This window comes from Neopsephotus bourkii, unplaced genomic scaffold (assembly GCF_033783945.1).
Source record: "Neopsephotus bourkii isolate Nb327-2 ecotype Australia unplaced genomic scaffold, CSIRO-AGI_Nbou_v1 NB_1044, whole genome shotgun sequence".
Classification (NCBI taxonomy): domain Eukaryota; kingdom Metazoa; phylum Chordata; class Aves; order Psittaciformes; family Psittacidae; genus Neopsephotus; species Neopsephotus bourkii.
The window spans coordinates 313,176-333,090 of NW_026901533.1; the positions used below are offsets into that span (position 1 = coordinate 313,176).

General features: G+C 57.3%; 1 protein-coding gene across 1 annotated transcript; it reads right to left on the bottom strand.

The window, feature by feature from the left end:
• Nucleotides 1-411: 411 nt before the first annotated feature.
• Nucleotides 412-19,433, bottom strand: PLXDC1 (plexin domain containing 1). Its single transcript, XM_061361013.1, has 14 exons — nucleotides 19,350-19,433; nucleotides 18,232-18,356; nucleotides 16,285-16,428; nucleotides 16,139-16,208; nucleotides 15,160-15,282; nucleotides 14,911-15,029; nucleotides 13,646-13,745; nucleotides 11,499-11,594; nucleotides 8,035-8,116; nucleotides 5,754-5,814; nucleotides 4,797-4,932; nucleotides 3,041-3,076; nucleotides 1,811-1,971; nucleotides 412-716 (listed from the first exon to the last, which is right to left on the bottom strand). The coding sequence occupies exons 1-14, from the start codon at nucleotides 19,402-19,404 to the stop codon at nucleotides 597-599; spliced, it is 1,428 nt and encodes a 475-aa protein (XP_061216997.1). The 5' UTR covers nucleotides 19,405-19,433; the 3' UTR covers nucleotides 412-596.
• Between the last annotated feature and the right edge of the window lie 482 nt (nucleotides 19,434-19,915).

The window sequence follows — 19,915 nt, forward strand, 5'->3', positions numbered from 1 at the left end:
GAGAGGAGAAGGGGATGCAGATGGGAGAGGGTTGGTGAGCCCTGGGAGCCAGCCTTAACCTCTCCTGGGCCACCACCAGCACCTCCCCAGCCTCTCCATGGAGACGAGTGAATCAGCCCAGCTTTCCTGAGTGCAGGCAGCAAAAAGCATCGGGTTTGCTGTCTCCAAGAGCTTCCTGCTTGAGGCAACCCCATGCTTTGCCCATAACAAGATTTCTTCCCCCCTTGCTGGCCCTGTAAGGCTCCCGGTGGAGGAGGGAAGAGGTCAGCCAACACAGTGGGGAAAAACCCAGCCACAAACCATAAACCCCACTGTGAGCTGAAGAGCTGAGTGCACTTCTTTCTACCCCACATCCAGGGCTACAGCCAGTCCAACGTCCACAGCCAACTGCCACCACTGCAGGATCTGCTATCCCGGGAGGAATCCAGGAAATCCAGCCCCACATCATCCCACCTCACTCTTCAAATGCTCCATTGGGTCTTTTTTTGCCCCTACTCGCTCTTTCTTTTCCAAGAGGGGAAAGACTTTGCAATAGGATAACAGAAGACTCCAACACTTGAGACATGGGAGGTTTGAGGCGCAGGGGGGAGAAGCGCTCAGCACTGCTCTGCTTCCACAAAGCCCTCCTTCTCCTGGCTGGCTGGTTCCACCTCGGAGTACGTTGCGTGGTTGCTGTGGTTTCGGAACTTCATGGCAGGCCAGTGATGTGGCCTTCGCTGGGGACAGAAACAAAGAGCCATCAGAAGCTATGGCAGAGCCCTTCGCGCCAAGCCCACAGGGAAGTTGGGATCTCGGTCCTGAAACAAGAACAGTCTTTGTGGAAGTCATAAATGCTAACAAATACCTTCGTGCTTAACCCAGTTTGTTCCAACACGTCCATCCCGCTGGGCTGACCCACTGCTATGGTTAAAATGGGGGAGGAAATGGAGGCTTGAAGTGAAATCTCACATCAGGCTCAGAACAAGGATGCTCTGTGCCCGGGGTGGCAGCTGAGGATGGCCACCACACACAAGCCAGCTTTGGGTGTCCTCTATCAGCAGAACAGGGACAACTGCATTGCCCCATCCCAGGTGAATGCATCCAACACTGCCAAGTGCTGCTAGACTGGTAGAGGCCACGTAGCTCAATTCCCTGCTTCCTGCCCTTGCAAACAGGGCAGATGGAGCAAAGCCAAGTGCTCAAGGAAAAAGCCAGGGAGCGATAAGGAAAGGCTGAGGGCTCAGTGATGCTCACTCCCTCCGCAGCAGCTCCTACGCCAGGATTCAGCCCACTTCTGCCTGCCTTGGGATCCTACAGCAAGCGGTCTCCTGGCTTTGAACAGCAGATGGAGACGGTTGGACCCCCATCAGTGTGTGAATTAAAGCCTTCCCTTTAGAGCCTTCACACCACCGCTTACACAGTAGCTGATGGCATGACATCTAGCAGGAAAACCTGACAGTTTTAGTGCCCAGAATCCAGCTGGGTGACTCAAAAGGCAGCGAGCTCAAGTATGTCGTGGCTCCAAGTGAGCCCTCCAACTGCGTGTTGATGGCTCCTGCATGCAGGTGGAAGAGCGGAACGTCGCATGGGGGAAAAGGAAAGGCAATGTGTGAAAGAGAGCATGTGAAAGGGAGCAAAATAACACCGTGTGGGAGGGGAGAGCCTAAGTTTAAACCATCATCAGCTGGAGGTTGGGAGATTAGCTGTGACTGTAGGACCACGAAAAGAAACTCAGTCTGGACTCCATCAACACCCCTCTTTGCTCTCCTGTTGGTTGGGATTTGGGGTGATAGCAGAGGGAACCGGGTGAGGGATCAGGCTCTCCACTCACCTCAATGAAGAAGAGGGCAGCGGTGGATGTGGGGTGGCTGTTGATGTAAATGCCAGTGAGGATGATGACTGCGATGAGCAGCACGGCCAGGACGATCCCCACGATCGTGCCGGTGTGGATCGGGGCGCTGGCTTGCTTGGAAGGAAGGCTGCTTCCCAGCCCTGCAAGAAAGGGTTCACTTCAGTCTGGAACTGTGCCGGGACCTCAGGAGAAAGGAAGGGAAAAGCAAGGGAAGAGCTTTCAGAGCTCTGCACACAAGACTGGGATCCTCAACCGGCTACCACCTGGCTCAACGAGAGTGGAGGAGGCACCAAAGGGCCATGCAGGCTCCAGCATCCCTTCCAGATGATACAAGGAGCTGGATTGAAGGCAGATTAAACCAGCACCATGCAGAACCCCATCTCCAATCTGTATGCTTTATAGACTGGCTGCTCACCCTGGTGGAAAGCCATTAGCCATATGCTGAGCTGGGGCCTCCGTGTGCCTCCCTTGCCCTCGGTTCTCAGCTATGAATAGACAAAAGAGCTACAGAGGGTGGAGGTGGCACTTGTGAACAGTGACATTACCACCATTATGGGAGCAGGTTGGTTGCAACTGGGAAGATGAAGCATTCTAAGGGCCCCGTGCCTGCAAAGGAGCCGATCCTGCGCCCAGTTTAACTTCCCTGAGCTGCTTCCAGGTGAGCGAATGGGCTAATGGTATGCACAGACTGCAGTGCTTGCAAACCTGATATTGGGTGAAGAGGGCTCAGATCTTTCCCATGCTCTGGAATTAGTCAGAGCCTTACAGCAACAGTTTGGTTCCTTGCCCTTGGGGCCGATGAGCAGACTATGAGTGAGAAAGGATTCATTGGAATAGGGATGGAAAAGGCAGAGCTGGGCTGAAGGACACTTCATATTTGGATTTTACGCTGCTTTTTGGCACAGCTGAGGAAATTCAAAAGGAAAAAGGACTTTGTCTGTGCAAAAACTGCAGAGAAAGGGAATTAAATGGAAAGAGAAAACTCATCATCTTCGTTTGCACAGCAGGGCTAAGCAGGAGAAGCAAACAGCACCAGGGTAAAAGAGATTTGGCCTGACTCTCACTTTCCTCTCTCTGCAATGGTATTAATCAGGGTAAGGACAAGAGGAGCCTTATCTTGATTCCATCCTTTCTGCTCCAGCTGCCCACCCTTTCCACCCTGCAGCTCCTGGTGGATTTGAGCAGGCCAGGGGAGGATGAAGGGCTTACCTTCACTGCCTGCATACTGAGTGAGCTTCGTGTCATCTGAAGAACAAACCAAAGGCAAATAAAGTTAGGAGGCACCGAGGATGTTCTGCAGCTTCCCACCCGCTCCCACTATGGTGTTTGCAGCAAGGAGTTGCTAATACAGAATCCCAGCCTGGTTTGGGTTGGAAGGGATCTTAAGATCATCCAGCTCCAACCCCTACCACAGGCAGGGACCCCTTCCACTGGAGCAGCTTGCTCCAAGCCCCTGTGTCCAACCTGGCCTTGAGCACTGCCAGGGATGGGGCAGCCACAGCTTCTCTGGGCACCCTGTGCCAGCGCCTCAGCACCCTCATGGGGAAATTAAGGCTTCTTTATAGCAGGTTCTCAGTCATGGTGCCCATACAGCCCCAGTAAATCAATGGGATGTTGTCACGCTATAGATGTCTTCCGTGGGGGCCCAAAATCCAATCCCATTTTCAATCCCATCCTGGAAGAACTGGGATACTCCGTGCAAGGCTTCACATCTCGATGGGCTCCACATCAGCACCCTCCTGTGTCCAGCTGGAATCCTACGGCTGCCACATGACCCATCCACAAACATCCCCATGAGCGGCTCCGGTGGGATGAGGAGGAGGAGGATGCAGGGGGTGGGTCCATCCTCTGCCTCTCTTGTCTCCAGATGAAGCTCACTGCCTGATGCAGCTGGGTGAGCGTTTGCTTCCAAGAGCACAAATGAGCTCCATGCCTGGCTCTCTCACAGAAAAGCCTCTTGTTCTTCTTCCAAGAACCAGCGATGAGTTGGGAAATCATCTCAACGCTGGTGTCGTGCTCCCCCCTTCCCTTTAATTGCTCCTTTCAAAGTCAGCTCTGTCAGCACGGGCTCCGTTCATCCTCCCAGCTCCTTCCCATTGCTGAAGGACGATTAGGAGTGTTCCTTTCTATTTATTCTAATTAGCAGTTTGCTTTAGGGACTATTAAGCAGGCAAATGGAAGCGATACCTGCCGCTAGGATCCGAGGAGCCAGCCCTGTGTTAATAGGATTATCAAGCTTTAGAACGTGGGTGTCTCGAGGGACACTCAGGGCCTTATGTGGAGCTTTCCTGTGCTGGAATCAACACCATTCCCAAGCAGAGGGCAATGACAACCCTGTGCTGTGTTATTGCCACTCTGTCCTGGCAGCCCTGAGGCACCAGTGAAGACCAAGCACATTAAAAGCATGAGCCCTATATACTGTATTATCATAGAATCATAGAATAGTTCGGGGTTGGAAAGGACCTTAAGATCATCAAGCTCCAACCCCCCTGCCATGGGCAGGGACACCTTGCTCTAAACCATATTACCCAAGGCATCGTTCAGCCTCGCCTTGAGCACTGCCAGGGATGGAGCATTCACAACCTCCCTGGGCAACCCATTCCAGTGCCTCACCACCCTCACAGGAAAGAATTTCCTCCTTATATCCAATCTAAACTTCCCCTGTTTCAGTTTTAACCCATTACCCCTTGTCCTATTATCCTCTGCTATGATGCTGGGGTTCTCCTCACCAGGTACCAGCTGCTTGTGGACCTTCTCAAACACTCAAACCAGCTGTGATGCAGCTGTAAACCTCTCCCCACTGATGGGTTTCCTCTCCTCCTTTGCCACATCATCCCTCTCACCTTCTCCTTCCCATTGCCTCCTGTACTCACCCCAACCCTTGTGCTTCAAAACCCACTTGTTATAGGATTTAATTGGCTAAGAATGAGCTCTGGAGTGAAAGAGCAGGGGTAAGCATCACTACCTTCTGTAGTGAGGCCGTCAATGAAGAGCGAGGACGTGGAGGTGGTGATGTGCTCATCCAGCGGGGAGGAAGAGCTCTCTGGAGGTGCTGAGTAGTGCTCACCAGCTGCTAAATCCTCACAGGTCTTCTCATCAGCCTGGGAAGGAAACAGACAGGAGCCACTTTCCCTTGCTCTCCTCCAGCAGGAGCATCAGTGAGGACCAGACCCTGCTTCCCAGGCTTGGGGCTACTGAGCCCGAGGGCTTCCAACACTGCAGTGGAAGCAGGGGATGTGGTCCAGAGGTATGGAGGGGGCTGACCTAAGGGTTAAAGGAGGAAAAGGTTGGGGACCACTTAAGCATGCCAAGGTCTGACCTTCTTGCATCACTGGGTGACCTTACATAGGTCCTGTGGCCCCCTTTCCCCTCACTCAACCCTCTCGGTTAAGAGGGAACAAAGCTGAGTTTTCAGAGGGAGGAAAAAGAAAGGAAACCAACCCAAAGCAGAACCAGATGTTTCCTTAGAGCTGATCTTTCCGAGACAAAGAAACTGGTTCATCCAGCGTGGAGATAATTGGAGAGCAAAGAAAGTCACAAGGATTAATTCCTTCATGCTTAAGAGTGAGTAAGAGTCATGCTTCAGAAGGTGAAGAAAAACACAGCCCAGAGCACTCCGGCTGCACCACTGGGTAACTTAAGGAGGTCTCTGCACCTCTGCTGAATGCCCAGCACCAGGGAAGCAAGAGAGCAGCAAAGCAAACCCTGCATGAGGTGGACAAGTTTTAACCATTCCCATACCCAAGTGGATCAATGGTCCTGCTCTAACGGGAAAGGGATACCCAAAGGGATGCTCAGCCTATTCCAGGCATGGGTTAAGTGGAGCTGAGTGTGACTTTTAGGGGATGCGGCCATTGGTTTTGCTGCAGATCAGCTTCATCCCTAGCAGAGGTCCTAAAAGTGCCTCTTGCCCCAGCCTCACCTTCTGCCCGCAGCCATAGGAGAGCCACTCCTCACGGTATCGGTCGAAGCCACTGGAACATCTGTGGACAAGAGGAGAATGAACCTGGGCCAGAGGACTTTGAGGGACACAGCAATGCTAAAGCTCCTTTGCCTACTGTGGAGGGCACTGGTAGGGATGCCCAAGCTGCACAAGAGCCCCAAATGCTGCCCCGATGGGTGTCTGGACAAACAGCCAAGGGCTGGGAAGAGGAGATATAGGTTGACATGGGAATGGTGTATCTCCTAATACAGCTGTGCTGGAAGGACCCAAATGTTCCTCTTCACGGAGGAGGAAAAGGGTCAACACTGCTCCTCCAAGGGAAACAGAGAAATGGGAAAAATATATGGCCTGACTTGGACTTTCCATTCCCTGGACCCTGCCATGGGCTGCACGAGGGTTTTGTGGGGTTTTTCCAGCAACATCTGCACAGGAAAAACACATTAAAGGAATTATAAACGAGCTCAGGAAAACACCAGCTCGAGAAATCCCTACAGAAAGAGAGGGAATGGAGGAGCACTCTGTGGGAGGCCTCCGGGGACACCAAGCCGTGAATCAGGGGGTCACAGCTCATACAAGCACTGATTTACCCAGCGACCAAGCAGGAAAAGGAGGAGAAACCACAAAAACCCCACTCTGGGTCCTGCTGAGTGGCTGGGATCTTTGCTTAAGGTGCTGTTCTGATGATAGTTATGGGCTCAGCAAGAGCAAAAGCACAAACCCCACTGTCCGGAGGTGAGTTATGAGGTTAACTCTGGGGTTAAATCACTGCATTCACTCCCTGGAAGCCACCCACCCCATTCCCTTGGGAAAGATCATGTTGGCTTTGCAAAGCCAACCAGCAAGATAGCAGCGGGCTTGCTCCAGCTCGCCATGAGTCCTGTCCGTGTGTAACCCCAGCTCCTCGGGATGGAGCTGCCAACACGCGGTTACGGCTGTGGGAAGTGTGGCCTTTAGCCAGCACAGGCAAGCATCTGGAGAGGGGCTTGGGACAAGGGCCTGTAGGGACAGGCCAAGGGGAATGGCTTGAACCTGCCCGAGGGGAGACTGAGCTGAGCTCTTAGGCAGAAGCTCTTCCCTGTGAGGGTGCTGAGGCGCTGGCACAGGGTGCCCAGAGAAGCTGTGGCTGCCCCATCCCTGGAAGTGCTCAAGGCCAGGTTGGACACAGGGGCTTGGAGCAAGCTGCTCCAGTGGAAGGGGTCCCTGGATCTGGATTGGAGCTGGATGAGCTTTGAGGTCCCTTTAACCCAAACCAGGCTGGGATTCTATGAAACACGAACAATGGCTTCAGTTTTAGAAGCTGGGGTTTGCAAACACCATGACTTTGGATTAAACAGGCCAGCAAAGCTCTGGAACCCTGAGGTTTCGGCCCAAACAAGACCCAGCCTGAGCCATTGACCAAACCCAGCTTTGGTTTTGCTACAAAAGCCACATCTGGTTTCATGCATCTCAGCTGCAAGAGCAGCCCCTTCCCTGATCCGAAGGGCTACAGCAGGGGGGGAACCACACTGAACCACACTGCCCTTGCAGGAGGCGGCTGGGGAAGGGGCCCAGCCACGGAGCCTCCCTGGTTGATCCGAGCTGTGCTGCCTGTGAGGATCTGTGTTACTGGGTCCCCTCCCCTGCCACCAGCTCCAGATACAGATCTCAGCAGAACCTCATTAAACTCCTGCTCCCCATCACGCTGAAGGAGAGCATGGAGCAGGGATGCTGCATGGCAGGGCCAGCCTCACCCCCCGCATCCTCTGGGCACCCCTAAACCAGCAGCAATAGTCCTCTGGGCACCCCTAAACCAGCAGCAATAGCCCTCCCTTTGCTATGTCTCATCCCCAGCAAGGAGAACATGGTAAGCATCCCCTTCTCTGTGACCTACCTGAGGCTGGAGCCCGTCCCATCCTCCCTGCCCTGCACTGCAGGCTCACATCACAGCCTGAAGCAGGACAAGTTTCCCCCCATTTAAACTTGCTGATTCACTAAGAAATGTGAATCTTGCTTCTGGTCCCAGCTTGTTCCAGTTGCTGCACTGAGACATCAGCACCGAAAGCCCCAGGGTTGGGAAATGTCTCCTTGTAAGTGGAGACCAGCTCAGAGCATCACCAGGGCTGTGAGCCTGAGAGCAGCACCAGAAAGCAACAGAGGAAAGAGAAGAGTAATAAAAGCCCATGAGCACTGATACAGGCACCAAACCCGGAGCTGTGCTTGCACTCCCAGCTATAGGAATGTGAGCAAGGGAAGAGGTGGGGAGGAAACGCATCGCTGGTACCTCTGCAGGACGTGGCACCAACTGCAGTTGAAGGTCAGCTCCGAGCTCATGCACATTTCACAGCTCTGATGCTGGAGACAGGCTGTAAAAGAGAGAGGAGACACAGTGAAACAGCAGCATCTGCATGGCACCATCCAGTGTCACAGCAGCATCTGCATGGGCACATCCAGTGAAACAGCAGCATCTGCATGGCACCATCCAGTGTCCCAGCAGCATCTGCATGGCACCATCCAGTGAAACAGCAGCATCTGCATGGCACCATCCAGTGAAACAGCAGCATCTGCATGGCACCATCCAGTGTCCCAGCAGCATCTGCATGGGCACCATCCAGTGTCCCAGCAGCATCTGCATGGGCACCATCCAGTGTCCCAGCAGCATCTGCATGGGCTCCATCCAGTGTCAGCAGCATCTGCATGGGCACCATCCAGTGTCCCAGCAGCATCTGCATGGGCACCATCCAGTGTCAGCAGCATCTGCATGGGCACCATCCAGTGTCCCAGCAGCATCTGCATGGGCACCATCCAGTGTCACAGCAGCATCTGCATGGCACCATCCAGTGTCCCAGCAGCATCTGCATGGGCACCATCCAGTGTTACACCAGCATCTGCACAGGAGCATCCACTGTGCACTGGTGCTGTGGGCAGAAGCACAGCACCAGCAGGTGAGTCTCTAACCCAACCTCTCTGCTATGGGCCTGCAGACGCCTCTCTAGCAGGATGAGCTCCCAGTCCATGTGTAAACCTCTTCCCATCCTGTTTAGCTGGGAGGTGAATCACATCTGGGATTTAACATCACTTCTATTGCACAGAGGGTGTTGAGCAGAAGGAAGGGACCGATACAGTTTAGCTCTCTGTTGCTGTGTCCATAGGAAGTAGCTCTGCAAGAATACCTCCATCTGGACAGGCTGAGCTGCTTGGAGAGCCCAACCCTGGCTGGAAAAGGTGGTCTGTCAAGAAAAGCCATAGAAACTGATGGTTTCCATGCCCCAGACCTGCCCTCCTGACCTGAATGAGCCTAAACATAGACCCCCCAGGGGAAGCAGCAGCCTCCAGCTCTCCCCATCCCTGTGGCTCCTTTGGAGATGCTGCTCTCAGCATCCCTGCCTGCTGGGGAAGACGGAAGAGCAGGGTTTAAGGGGAAGAAATGGAGTTCTTGCTGGGTGCTTATGATGTGCTCTGTGGTGACCCTGCTGCTGCTGACACTGTCACCCCATGCCTTAGGGAGGCCGTTTCCATGCATAACCCCGGTATCTCCAGACACATCCCCTCCCTGCCCCGTATCCATGGGCTTCTTGACGACTCGCATGAGTCCTTGCATCCCAGCACTACAAATGGGGCTGCTCAGCAGCATCCCGAGGTATTCCATCTGAGTGTGGAGGCGTCCGAAACAGCCCATAGGCAGACCTGGAGTGAACTGGTGTCCAGCGGGATGAGCTGCAGCTTATGGAGCAAAGAGAAGGAGCTCTGCAGGGTGGGCAGCTGGGAAGAGCAGGGGAGAAGGAACTAAAGGCCTAGGGTGAAAGGGGATTTGTTGGCCATCAGCAGGAGCAGTAGGGAAGGCAAACTGCCTGCAGAGCCCTCCTTTCCCTGCTTTCCCTGTGCCCACTGGGGCTTTGCTGCATCCCAGGCTCAATCCTGGCTCCGGAGCAGGCATCCTGGTGCACACATGGGATTAGGCTGAGGCTGGGTCTGAGCTGCTCAACCCAAACAGGGCTGTAGGCACGAGATGGCAGGCGTTGGAACTGGGTGATCTTAAGGTCCTTTCCAAGCCCAAACCCTTCTCTGTTCAGTGAGAGCCGTTCAGAGGCCCTCAGGATAAGTGGGGGACCCTGGTTGATGCTCCCCCTCTCTCCATGGCTCCCAGCCATTGGCTGGTGGGTGACAGCCACACACCCCCGGTACCCATTGAGCCTGCCTCCTCCAGCCCTTGGCTCCACACAGGAGGCTGCTGTAGCTGCTGGGTGAAACCATGGCAGGAAAACACCCTTCAGGGCACCACCGCATCGTCCCATCGCTGCGGTCCCCAAGTGTCCCCGTTGCCCCATTGCTGTGGTCCCCAAGTGTCCCAGGGCCTCATTGCCCCATCACTGTGGTCCCCAAGTGTCCCCAGGGCCCCGTTGTCCCATCACTGTGGTTCCTAAGTGTCCCTAGGGCCCCGTTGTCCCATTGCTTTGGTCCCCAAGTGTTCCTAGGGCTCTGTTGCCCCATCACCGTGGTACCCAAGCATCCCCAGGGCCCCATTGCCCCATCACTGTGGTCCCCAAGCATCCCCAGGACCCTGTTGCCCCATTGCTGTGGTCCCCAAGTGTTCCTAGAGTCCTGTTGCCCCATCACTGCAGTATCCAAGCATCCCCAGGGCCCTGCTGCCCCATCACTGTGGTCCCCAAGTGTCCCAGGGCCTCATTGCCCCATCACTGTGGTCCCTAAGTGTCCCTAGGGCCCCGTTGTCCCATCACTGTGGTACCCAAGTGTCCCCAGGGCTCCATTGTCCCATCACTGTGGTCCCCAAGCATCCCCAGGACCCTGTTGCCCCATTGCTGTGGTCCCCAAGTGTTCCTAGAGTCCTGTTGCCCCATCACTGCAGTATCCAAGCATCCCCAGGGCCCTGCTGCCCCATCACTGTGGTCCCCAAGTGTCCCAGGGCCTCATTGCCCCATCACTGTGGTACCCAAGTGTCCCCAGGGCTCCATTGTCCCATCACTGTGCTACCCAAGCATCCCAAGGGCCCTGTTGCCCCATCGCTGTGGTCCTCAAGTGTTCCTAGGGCTCTGTTGCCCCATCACTGCAGTACCCAAGCATCCCCAGGGCCCCATTGCCCCATCACTGTGGCCCCCAAGTGTCCCCAGGGCCCTGTTGTCCCATCACTGTGGTCCCTAAGTGTCCCTAGGGCCCTGTTGCCTCATTGCTGTGGTCCCTAATTGTCCCCAGGGCCCCGCTGTCCCATCACTGTGGTACCCAACTGTTCCTAGGGCTCTGTTGCCCCATCACTGCAGTACCCAAGCATCCCCACGGCCCCATTGCCCCATCACTGTGGTACTCAGGCATCCCCAGGGCCCCGTTGCCCCACTGCTATGGTCCCCAAGTGTTCCCAGGGCCCCATTGCCCCATCATTGTGGTACCCAAGTGTCCCAGGGCGCCGTTGCCCCATCACTGTGGTACCCAAGTGTCTCCAGGGCCCTTTTGCCCCATCACTGTGGTCCCTAAGCACCCCCAGAGCCCCATTGCCCCATCGCTGTGGTCCCCAAGTGTCTCCAGGGCCCCGTTGCCCCATCGCTGTGGTACCCAAGTGTTCCTAGGGCTCTGTTGCCCCATCACTGCAGTACCCAAGCATCCCCAGGGCCCCACTGCCCCATCACTGTGGTCCGCAAGTGTTCCTAGGGCCCTGTTGTCCCATCACTCTGGTACCCAAGCACCCCCAGGACCCCATTGCCCCATCACTGCAGTCCCCAGGTGTGTGTGACTCACTGGGCAGGGGAGTGAACTCCACAGCTGACTGGTTGCTGATCTTGCTGGTGTCCAGCTCCACGCGATGGTACTCGTAGATGGTCCGGCGGCGGGACTCTGAAACACGGAGCCTCGGCTATAGACAGGGCCCAAACCCCCCTCAGCACCCTTCTCCATCCTGCAAAGGGGGTTCCCCCATTGCTGCTGCCTCCCAGCTGGAAGGCAAAGGTGGCCCCAGGGCTTGGGGTTGTTCCTATGGGAGAGGAGAGGGTCTGGAGGCTGCAGGGCATCACGGAATAGTTGGGGTTGGAAGCGACCTTCGGTGCCATCTCCTCCATCCCATCTGCAATGAGCAGGGACATTCCCAAGCAGGATGCGCTGCGGGGCAGAGGATGTCGGGACACGCATCTCCCCATCCCTGTTTGCTGGGAGGAGCTTGGAGCTCGCTGCGCCCCTGTCCCTGAGCAGAGGTGGCCGTGGTCCAGGCCAGCATCGCTCTAAACAAACACATTTCTCCTCAGTGACTCACGGGGCTGTGAACCAACCCCTGCTGCAGCCGCTTCCCTACAGCCTCCTCCTTCCCTATTTCCTTCTCTTTCCCCACCATCCCAGGCCTGGAAGGGTCTCCCACATTCAGCTTCTCCCTGCACCCGCCATGGATTCACACAGTGGCACCAGTCAAGATGCTTCTCTGGCATCACGCTTCCATGGGAGGGGAATGAAAAGAGCCCAAGGGATGAGCAGGACAGAGCATTCCCCCCTCCTCTCCTTCCCTTCAAGCCTCGTTTCTTCCCCTCAGGAGCTGGTTTTGATCCCAGTTCTTGCCCTTCTTCTCCCCTCACCCCTTAGGGCAGGCAGGAGGTACCACGGGGATGGAGGCACATCCATCCTGGCCGAGGTTCACTGCTGTAAGGGGGTGATGGATGAGGAGCACATGGAGCTCCATAAATAACAGGGGAATAAAGCGAGAGCAGCAGGAGGTTGGGCTCCTCGTGACGAGCAGGGAGGAGAGAGGCTGGAAGAGGCTTTTTGGGGAGCTCAGCCCATGCCTGCAGCTCACGTGGGGTATAAGCACGTGCATGGAGCCCTCTTGCCTGCAGCACCTGGCCAAAGCTGGCGGTGCTCATGGGCCACGGTGGTCTTGGCCATGGAGAGATGGATCCAGAGAGAGATGGACCCAAAGAGAGATGGACCTAAAGAGAGATGGACCCAAAGAGAGATGGACCCCAAAGAGAGATGGACCCCAAAGAGAGATGGACCCAAAGAGAGATGGACCCCAAAGAGAGATGGACCCAAAGAGAGATGGACCCAAAGAGAGATGGACCCCAAAGAGAGATGGACCCAAAGAGAGATGGACCCAAAGAGAGATGGACCCAAAGAGAGATGGACCCCAAAGAGAGATGGACCCAAAGAGAGACGGACCCAAAGAGAGATGGACCCCAAAGAGAAACGGACCAAAAGAGAAATGGACCAAAAGAGAAATGGATCCCAAAGAGAGATGGACCCCAAAGAGAGATGGACCCCAAAGAGAGATGGACCCAAAGAGAGATGGACCCAAAGAGAGATGGACCTAAAGAGAGATGGACCCAAAGAGAGATGGACCCCAAAGAGAAATGGACCCAAAGAGAGATGGACCCCAAAGAGAAATGGACCCAAAGAGAAATGGACCCAAAGAGAGATGGATCCCAAAGAGAGATGGACTCAAAGAGAGATGGACCCAAAGAGAGATGGACCCCAAAGAGAGATGGACCCCAAAGAGAGATGGACCCCAAAGAGAGATGGACCCAAAGAGAGATGGACCCAAAGAGAGATGGACGTAAAGAGAGATGGACCCAAAGAGAGATGGAGCCCAAAGAGAGATGGACCCCAAAGAGAGATGGACCCAAAGAGAGATGGACCCCAAAGAGAGATGGATCCCAAAGAGAGATGGACTCCAAATAGTGATGCACCAGGGGATGTGGGACATGAGGGGTGTCCATGCAGCTGAGCCCCACACATCTCCTCACACTCCTTGCTCCCCACCATGAATCCAAGCAGTGCATCCTCCTGAAGTGCCCCAAGGTGAGGACATCCCATCTCTCCTTCCCCAGCTGTGATCCCAGCGGAGCTGTGGGATCCACTGCTTCCCTGCCCCAGCCTCCCCCAGTTCCCCCAGCACAGTGACCCACCAGGCACGTCAGGAGATGGGTTGAGGACCATGAAGGCATCGGAGAGCCCGGCTTTCACAGGGTGCTGGGTGGCACTGATCTGCAGGACCGGCACGGGGATCTGCAGCCAGGGAGAGAGGACTTGATGGAGGTGTTGGGTGTGATGGAGGTGATGGAGGTGATGGAGGTGTTGGGTGTGATGGAGGTGATGGAGGTGATGGAGGTGATGGACGTGATGGACGTGATGGAGGTGATGGACGTGATGGACGTGATGGACGTGATGGAGGTGATGGAGGTGATGGAGGTGATGGAGGTGATGGGTGTGATGGAGGTGATGGAGGTGATGGAGGTGATGGAGGTGATGGAGGTGATGGAGGTGATGGACGTGATGGAGGTGATGGAGGTGATGGAGGTGATGGGTGTGATGGAGGTGATGGAGGTGATGGAGGTGATGGAGGTGATGGAGGTGATGGACGTGATGGACGTGATGGAGGTGATGGACGTGATGGACGTGATGGACGTGATGGAGGTGATGGACGTGATGGACGTGATGGAGGTGATGGACGTGATGGACGTGATGGACGTGATGGAGGTGATGGACGTGATGGACGTGATGGACGTGATGGAGGTGATGGACGTGATGGACGTGATGGACGTGATGGAGGTGATGGAGGTGATGGACGTGATGGACGTGATGGAGGTGATGGACGTGATGGAGGTGATGGACGTGATGGACGTGATGGAGGTGATGGAGGTGATGGAGGTGATGGAGGTGATGGAGGTGATGGACGTGATGGACGTGATGGACGTGATGGATGTGATGGACGTGATGGACGTGATGGACGTGATGGATGTGATGGACGTGATGGAGGTGATGGAGGTGATGGACGTGATGGAGGTGATGGAGGTGATGGAGGTGATGGAGGTGATGGAGGTGATGGAGGTGATGGAGGTGATGGAGGTGATGGAGTGATGGAGGTGATGGAGGTGATGGAGGTGATGGAGGTGATGGACGTGATGGACGTGATGGAGGTGATGGAGGTGATGGAGGTGATGGAGGTGATGGACTTGATGGAGGTGATGGACGTGATGGAGGTGATGGAGGTGATGGAGGTGATGGAGGTGATGGACGTGATGGATGTGATGGACGTGATGGGCCCTGCTCCCGGTGCTGCTGCAGATGTCTCTGGTGCTTTGGTGGCACCGGGAATGCCCAGCCCTGGTGTGTGGTTGGCTACAACAGTGCCCCTCCTGCTGTGCCTTTCCCCAGCAGGAGCATCTCTCACCTCCTTGTACCCAAAGACGATCCTGCCGGTGCTGTGCAGCGCTGCCTGGAAGGTGAAGCTGCCCATCTCCTCCTTCCCCTGAAGATAGACCTTGTCCCACTGCACCACGAACACCGTCCCTGCAGGAGGGACCAGAGCGCATCAACCTCCTCCCCTCTGCTTGCTCCCGTTCCATGAGGACAGAGCAGGAAGCTGGGATGCTCCAGCAGCCGCTCCGGTGCGCACTGGGGTGGCTGGAGCTGGACTCACCGTTATCCATGTACTGGACGGTGGAATTGCGGGAGAAGCTGGGGTTGAAGTTGGCCATGAGGGGAGCCACGTACTGCGTGGCCGTGAGCATCCGGTGGATGACGTCCCCCATGAAGATGAAGCCTGAGCAGGTAGAGGAGGGTGAAGAGCGCCCGTCCCCTCCTTCCTTCCCTCCTCTGACTCCCACCTCCCTGCCCTGCCTCCCGCAGCATCTCCCCAGTGCCTGTGTGACCCCTGCATCCCCACAGCCGCTGGTACCAGCAGCAGGGCTGGGGTTACACTTGGGGTGCAGGGAGAGAGCTCAAAGGGCTCTCGAGGGCTCAGGGTTGGAGTCGATGATCTCCAGAGGGCCCTTCCAATCCTATTGATTGTGTAAGGTTGGAGCCAGCCCCAGAGCCATGTCCTCCCACTATGGAAATGACAACAGAGCAGGGACACCCCATCGCATCCCACCCCATCCCACTGACCCCATCACATCCCACCCCATCCCATTGACCCCATCACATCCCACCCCATCCCATTGACCCCATTGCATCTCACCCCATCCCACTGACCCCATCGCATACCACCCCATGAGACTGACCCCATTGCATCCCACCCCATCCTATTGACCCCATCACATCCCACCCCATCCCACTGACCCCATTGCATCTCACCCCATGCCATTGACCCCATCGCATCCCACCCCATCCCATCCCACCCCATGCCACTGACCCCATCACATTGACCCCATCACACCCCACCCCATCCCATTGACCCCTCGCATCCCACCCCATCCCATTGACCCCATCACATCCCACCCCATTCCACTGATCCCATCGCATCCCACCCCATGCCATTGACCCCATCGCATCCCATCCCATCCCATTGACCCCATCACATCCCACCCCATCCCATTGACCCCATCGCATCCCACCCCATCCCATTGACCCCATCGCATCCCACCCCATCCCATTCACCTCATCACATCCCAACTCACCACCGGTCGCTATCGTGACCTGCCGCAGGAGGTGGCCATAGAAGGGGAAGTCGAAGGAGAGGACGATTCTCTATGGGAGGGAGATGGGGTGAGAGCCCATCCCACAGGACATGGGCTGGGGTGCAATGGGATGGGTCGGGGCTCACCGATGCCTGTCGGTGCGTGTTGGAGAGGATCCCATGGATCTTCACTTGGCTCCTGTTGGCCGTGGCCAAGTCGACCCACAGCCCCCTCAGCCGAGCATCACCCGGCCCGTAGACCCGTGACACGTAGTAGCTGTGGTTGTCCTCCTGCGGTGACAAGGGATGGTGGTACCCGGCTGTCTCCATGGAGACCCCCAGGCAGGGCTCAGGGACCCCATCTCAGCACAAAGCAGCCATAAACCAGCACCCAAAGCCCCGTGTGAAGCCTGCAAAGGGCTCTGAGCAGTAGAAGGCGCAGAGAACACCGTGAGACAGCCGAGAGCAGAGGCCGGTTGGCAGGAGGGAGCTGTGACTCAGAGAGACCTCAGTGGAGCAGATGCAGCCTTCCCGGGATGAAAACATCCTGCTCCCGAGCCAGGGCTGGGAATTACACACGGGAAGGGAAGCCAACAAGAGAGGATGGGGAAACCCAGAGGAAAGGGAGAGCAGCAGAGAGGGAGCGAGGGGCTGAGCATGGGGACACGGGGCTGCATCCCCGAGCATGGCATGGGATGGGACACGGCTCCATGTGAGCGGTCAGAGCCCTCCTTGCTATTCCCAGGCTCCCAGACCCCCTTCCCAAGCATGCAGCAAGAGCCATCTGCAACCAGCCAGGGACCTGCAGGAGGATGCACATCCCCAGCATCTCTCCCTATGGACTTGTTCCCCATGTGAGCCCATTCCAGAGGCTGGGAATGGCCCATCAGCCCAGGATTCAGTGGGTAAAATGAGGCAGTAAAACCCCTGTGTTATTCCCAAGAGAGGAATTACAGCCCCATCCTGCTCCCAGGCCTTCCCAATGGATCAAGGGGGGATATAAGCAGGGCTGGGATTGTGAAGGACCTGACTCACTTGGGTGTCCTCATCCATCACCTTGCTTTGGATACAGCAGGAATGAAGCGAGGAGAGGGTTTGCACACACCAGTGAGTGGGGCAGTGCTTTGGGCAGGACTTGGGGATGGATGCTCAGCAGCACATCCCCCTTCATCCTTCACCATCCCAACATTCCAAACCTGGAATACTTTGGGAAACCCCTCTGGGCTGGCACCCTCCTTCCATGGGCCTGAAGATAGACGCAGTGAGATGCAGCAATGTCCCTCACCTGGCCCATGGCCCTGATGCACAGGCTCCGAGTGCCCCAGCAGGGAATCACTGCCTTTTCCTCCGGGAAGCACAATTGCCATCGCTCCCACCCTGCGGCCCCATTGCTGGGTTTGGGCTGCTTGGGTTTTGCCTTTAAACGCTTCCCCATCAGGGACTTTGCTGGCTTCTGGCCCTTCTCCATCCCTGATGCTCCCAAGCTGGGGCTCCAGGCAGGCAGGACCAGCCCCAGCCCTTTCTCCCCTCCACACCAGGCCACGGAGGCACCAATCCCATTGAATCCATGAGTGGCAAAACCACCATGAGGAGCCAACCTCCGCCGCGCATCCAGAGCCCTGTATCCTGTGATCCCACAATCCCACGAGCCCATCCCATAGGGATCAGCTTCAGGCAAACCCCCTCGGTTTCAAGGGACACAAATAACCAGGAGCTAATTGAGGGCAGGTAATTAGGCAGGGCTGGGATGGGGGAGCCAGGGCTGGTATCCCAGGAGGGACCACTGCAGCAGCACAGGCTCCTGCATCCCAAACCCATCAGCATCCCCCTGCGCATGTGGCAAGTGGAGCATCTCCAGCTCTTTTAGGATGGGAAGGGATGATCACAAGGCTCGGGGTGATGCTCAGGGCACCTCCTCCCTGGGCTGTAATTACCCTCCTGGATCCAGCCCCATGCATCAAATCCAAGCCAACATCTCCCTGCCCAGCATGGAAATAGCTCCCAGTGGTCAGGCACCGGCTGGATCCTGCTTTGGGGGGGACCAGATTCCCCCTTCCCAATTGTGGATCCCACTGGGGGGGGGTCCCCACTCACCACGATCCGTGTCTCATTGGCTGGCAGTGTGTCGATGGCCAAGCTGCCCCCCACCAGGTCCTGGCTGATGTGGGTCCCCTCGCTCCCTGGGCCTTCACCCATCATTGGGCTCCCATGGGGGTGTCCTGGAGGAGGATGGGGGGGCACAGGGATGGGTTATCAGGGTCCCACAATGGGATCAATCCACCCCCCCCGCATAGCAAGGCAGCTTCTGCTTGGGTGACACGAGTTTAGGGGGGTCTCAGCCCCCCATCACTGCAATGATGGAGGCAAAGGGAAGGGCTCCCGGGTGAGGGATGGGTGCAGGGATGGGCGATGGGCACCCATGGCTGGGGGAGGAGAGCTTCCATGGGGGGGGGGGATGTAAGGACACCCCACAGCTCATTCACACCCACACGAGGTACTGGGGATGGGGAAGATGCAGCTTCAACCACCAGCACCAGTGCCCGTGGTCCAGAGCCATCCATCCCCAAATCCGGGCTGGAATGGGGTCTCCGGACCCGGAGCATCCATCTCCTAAAGAAACACATCCCTTGTCCCCCCCTGCCCGGCTCCAGCCCCAGAGAGATGGAAAACATGGAATTGATTGAGGAAGGGGGGGTGTTGAACAAGCCATTGGGACCAAACCTGCAGGGATCTATGGCACTTCCCTGTGATTCCCGATGGAGCCAGGATACCCATCCCCAGTGACCGGGACAGCAAAGACACCCATGGGGGCTGCTCCATCACCCCCCCCTTCTCCCCATAGGGAGCTCGTTGCTGCCTGAGGAGCTCGGAGCCATCCCATGGGGCTGGGTTCTATTCCCAGCTCATCAGGGAGGGGAAACTGAGGCAGGGGGGGATCTGGCAGCCCCCGGGGTGGGAAAGGGGGCTCAGTGCTTGGGGGTCCCCATGGGGGCACTGAGGGGGGACCCAGCCCTCGCCGATGCTGGGGGCTCAGTGGGACCCCACAGACTCTCCAGTGTGTGTGTGTGTCCCCTCCAAACCTGCACCCACAGCCACGGGTGTGGGTCCCTCCGGGGTTAGGGGGTCAGCACCAATGGGGTTACAGCCCCCCCCCTCCAGCCCCACTGATGCACCCCCCCCATCGGGTCCCGAGCCCCCTCCGCAGCCCCTACCTGCGCCCAGCGCCGCGCGGAGCAGGCAGAGCAGGATCAGGCCCCCCCCGCGCATGGTGCTGGGGGGCGGCGGGGCCCCCCCTCGGGCCCGGTGCTGCTTTGGGGGGGGTGGGGGGGGGAGATGTCAGCGCCCCGGCATCGACCGGGACCCGCGGGAGCCGCGCACCCGCCGGGAGGGAGCGGAGCGGGAGCGGAGCCGGGAGGGGGGGGGAAGGGGGGGGGAACAGGGGGTGGGGCCGGGGGTGGGGCTGGGGGCGGGGCTTGAGGGGGGGGGGGAATCCCGGGATGTAAAGGGGGGGCCCGGAGATGGGGACCCCGGAGCGGGAACGGGATCCAAGGAGCGGAGCGGGGATCCCGGTGGGGGGACCCCGGCCCCCCCCCCCCCGCCACGTCTCCATCCCCGGCCTGGGGGGGGGTGGCAGCAGCGCAGCCGGGGGGGGTCCCACAGCCCCGTCCCCACTGCGGGCAGCCCCAACCGCTGCCGCCGTGCCCCGGGGTGGGGGGTCCTAAAGTGGGGGCCCCAGCACGGGGGGGGGGCGGCCAGGGTGGGGGTCCGGGAGGGGGGG

What these genes read in the sequence shown, in the direction of transcription:
- PLXDC1 (XM_061361013.1), bottom strand. Translation starts at nt 19,404, where the DNA reads ATGCGCGGGGGGGGCCTGATCCTGCTCTGCCTGCTCCGCGCGGCGCTG. An exon ending in CCCATCTCCTGACGTGCCTG is followed by an intron (nt 11,595 to 13,645) that starts GTGGGTCACTGT and finishes TCCGTGTTTCAG; the next exon opens with AGTCCCGCCGCCGGACCATC. An exon ending in CCTATGGCTGCGGGCAGAAG is followed by an intron (nt 4,933 to 5,753) that starts GTGAGGCTGGGG and finishes TTTCCTTCCCAG; the next exon opens with GCTGATGAGAAGACCTGTGA.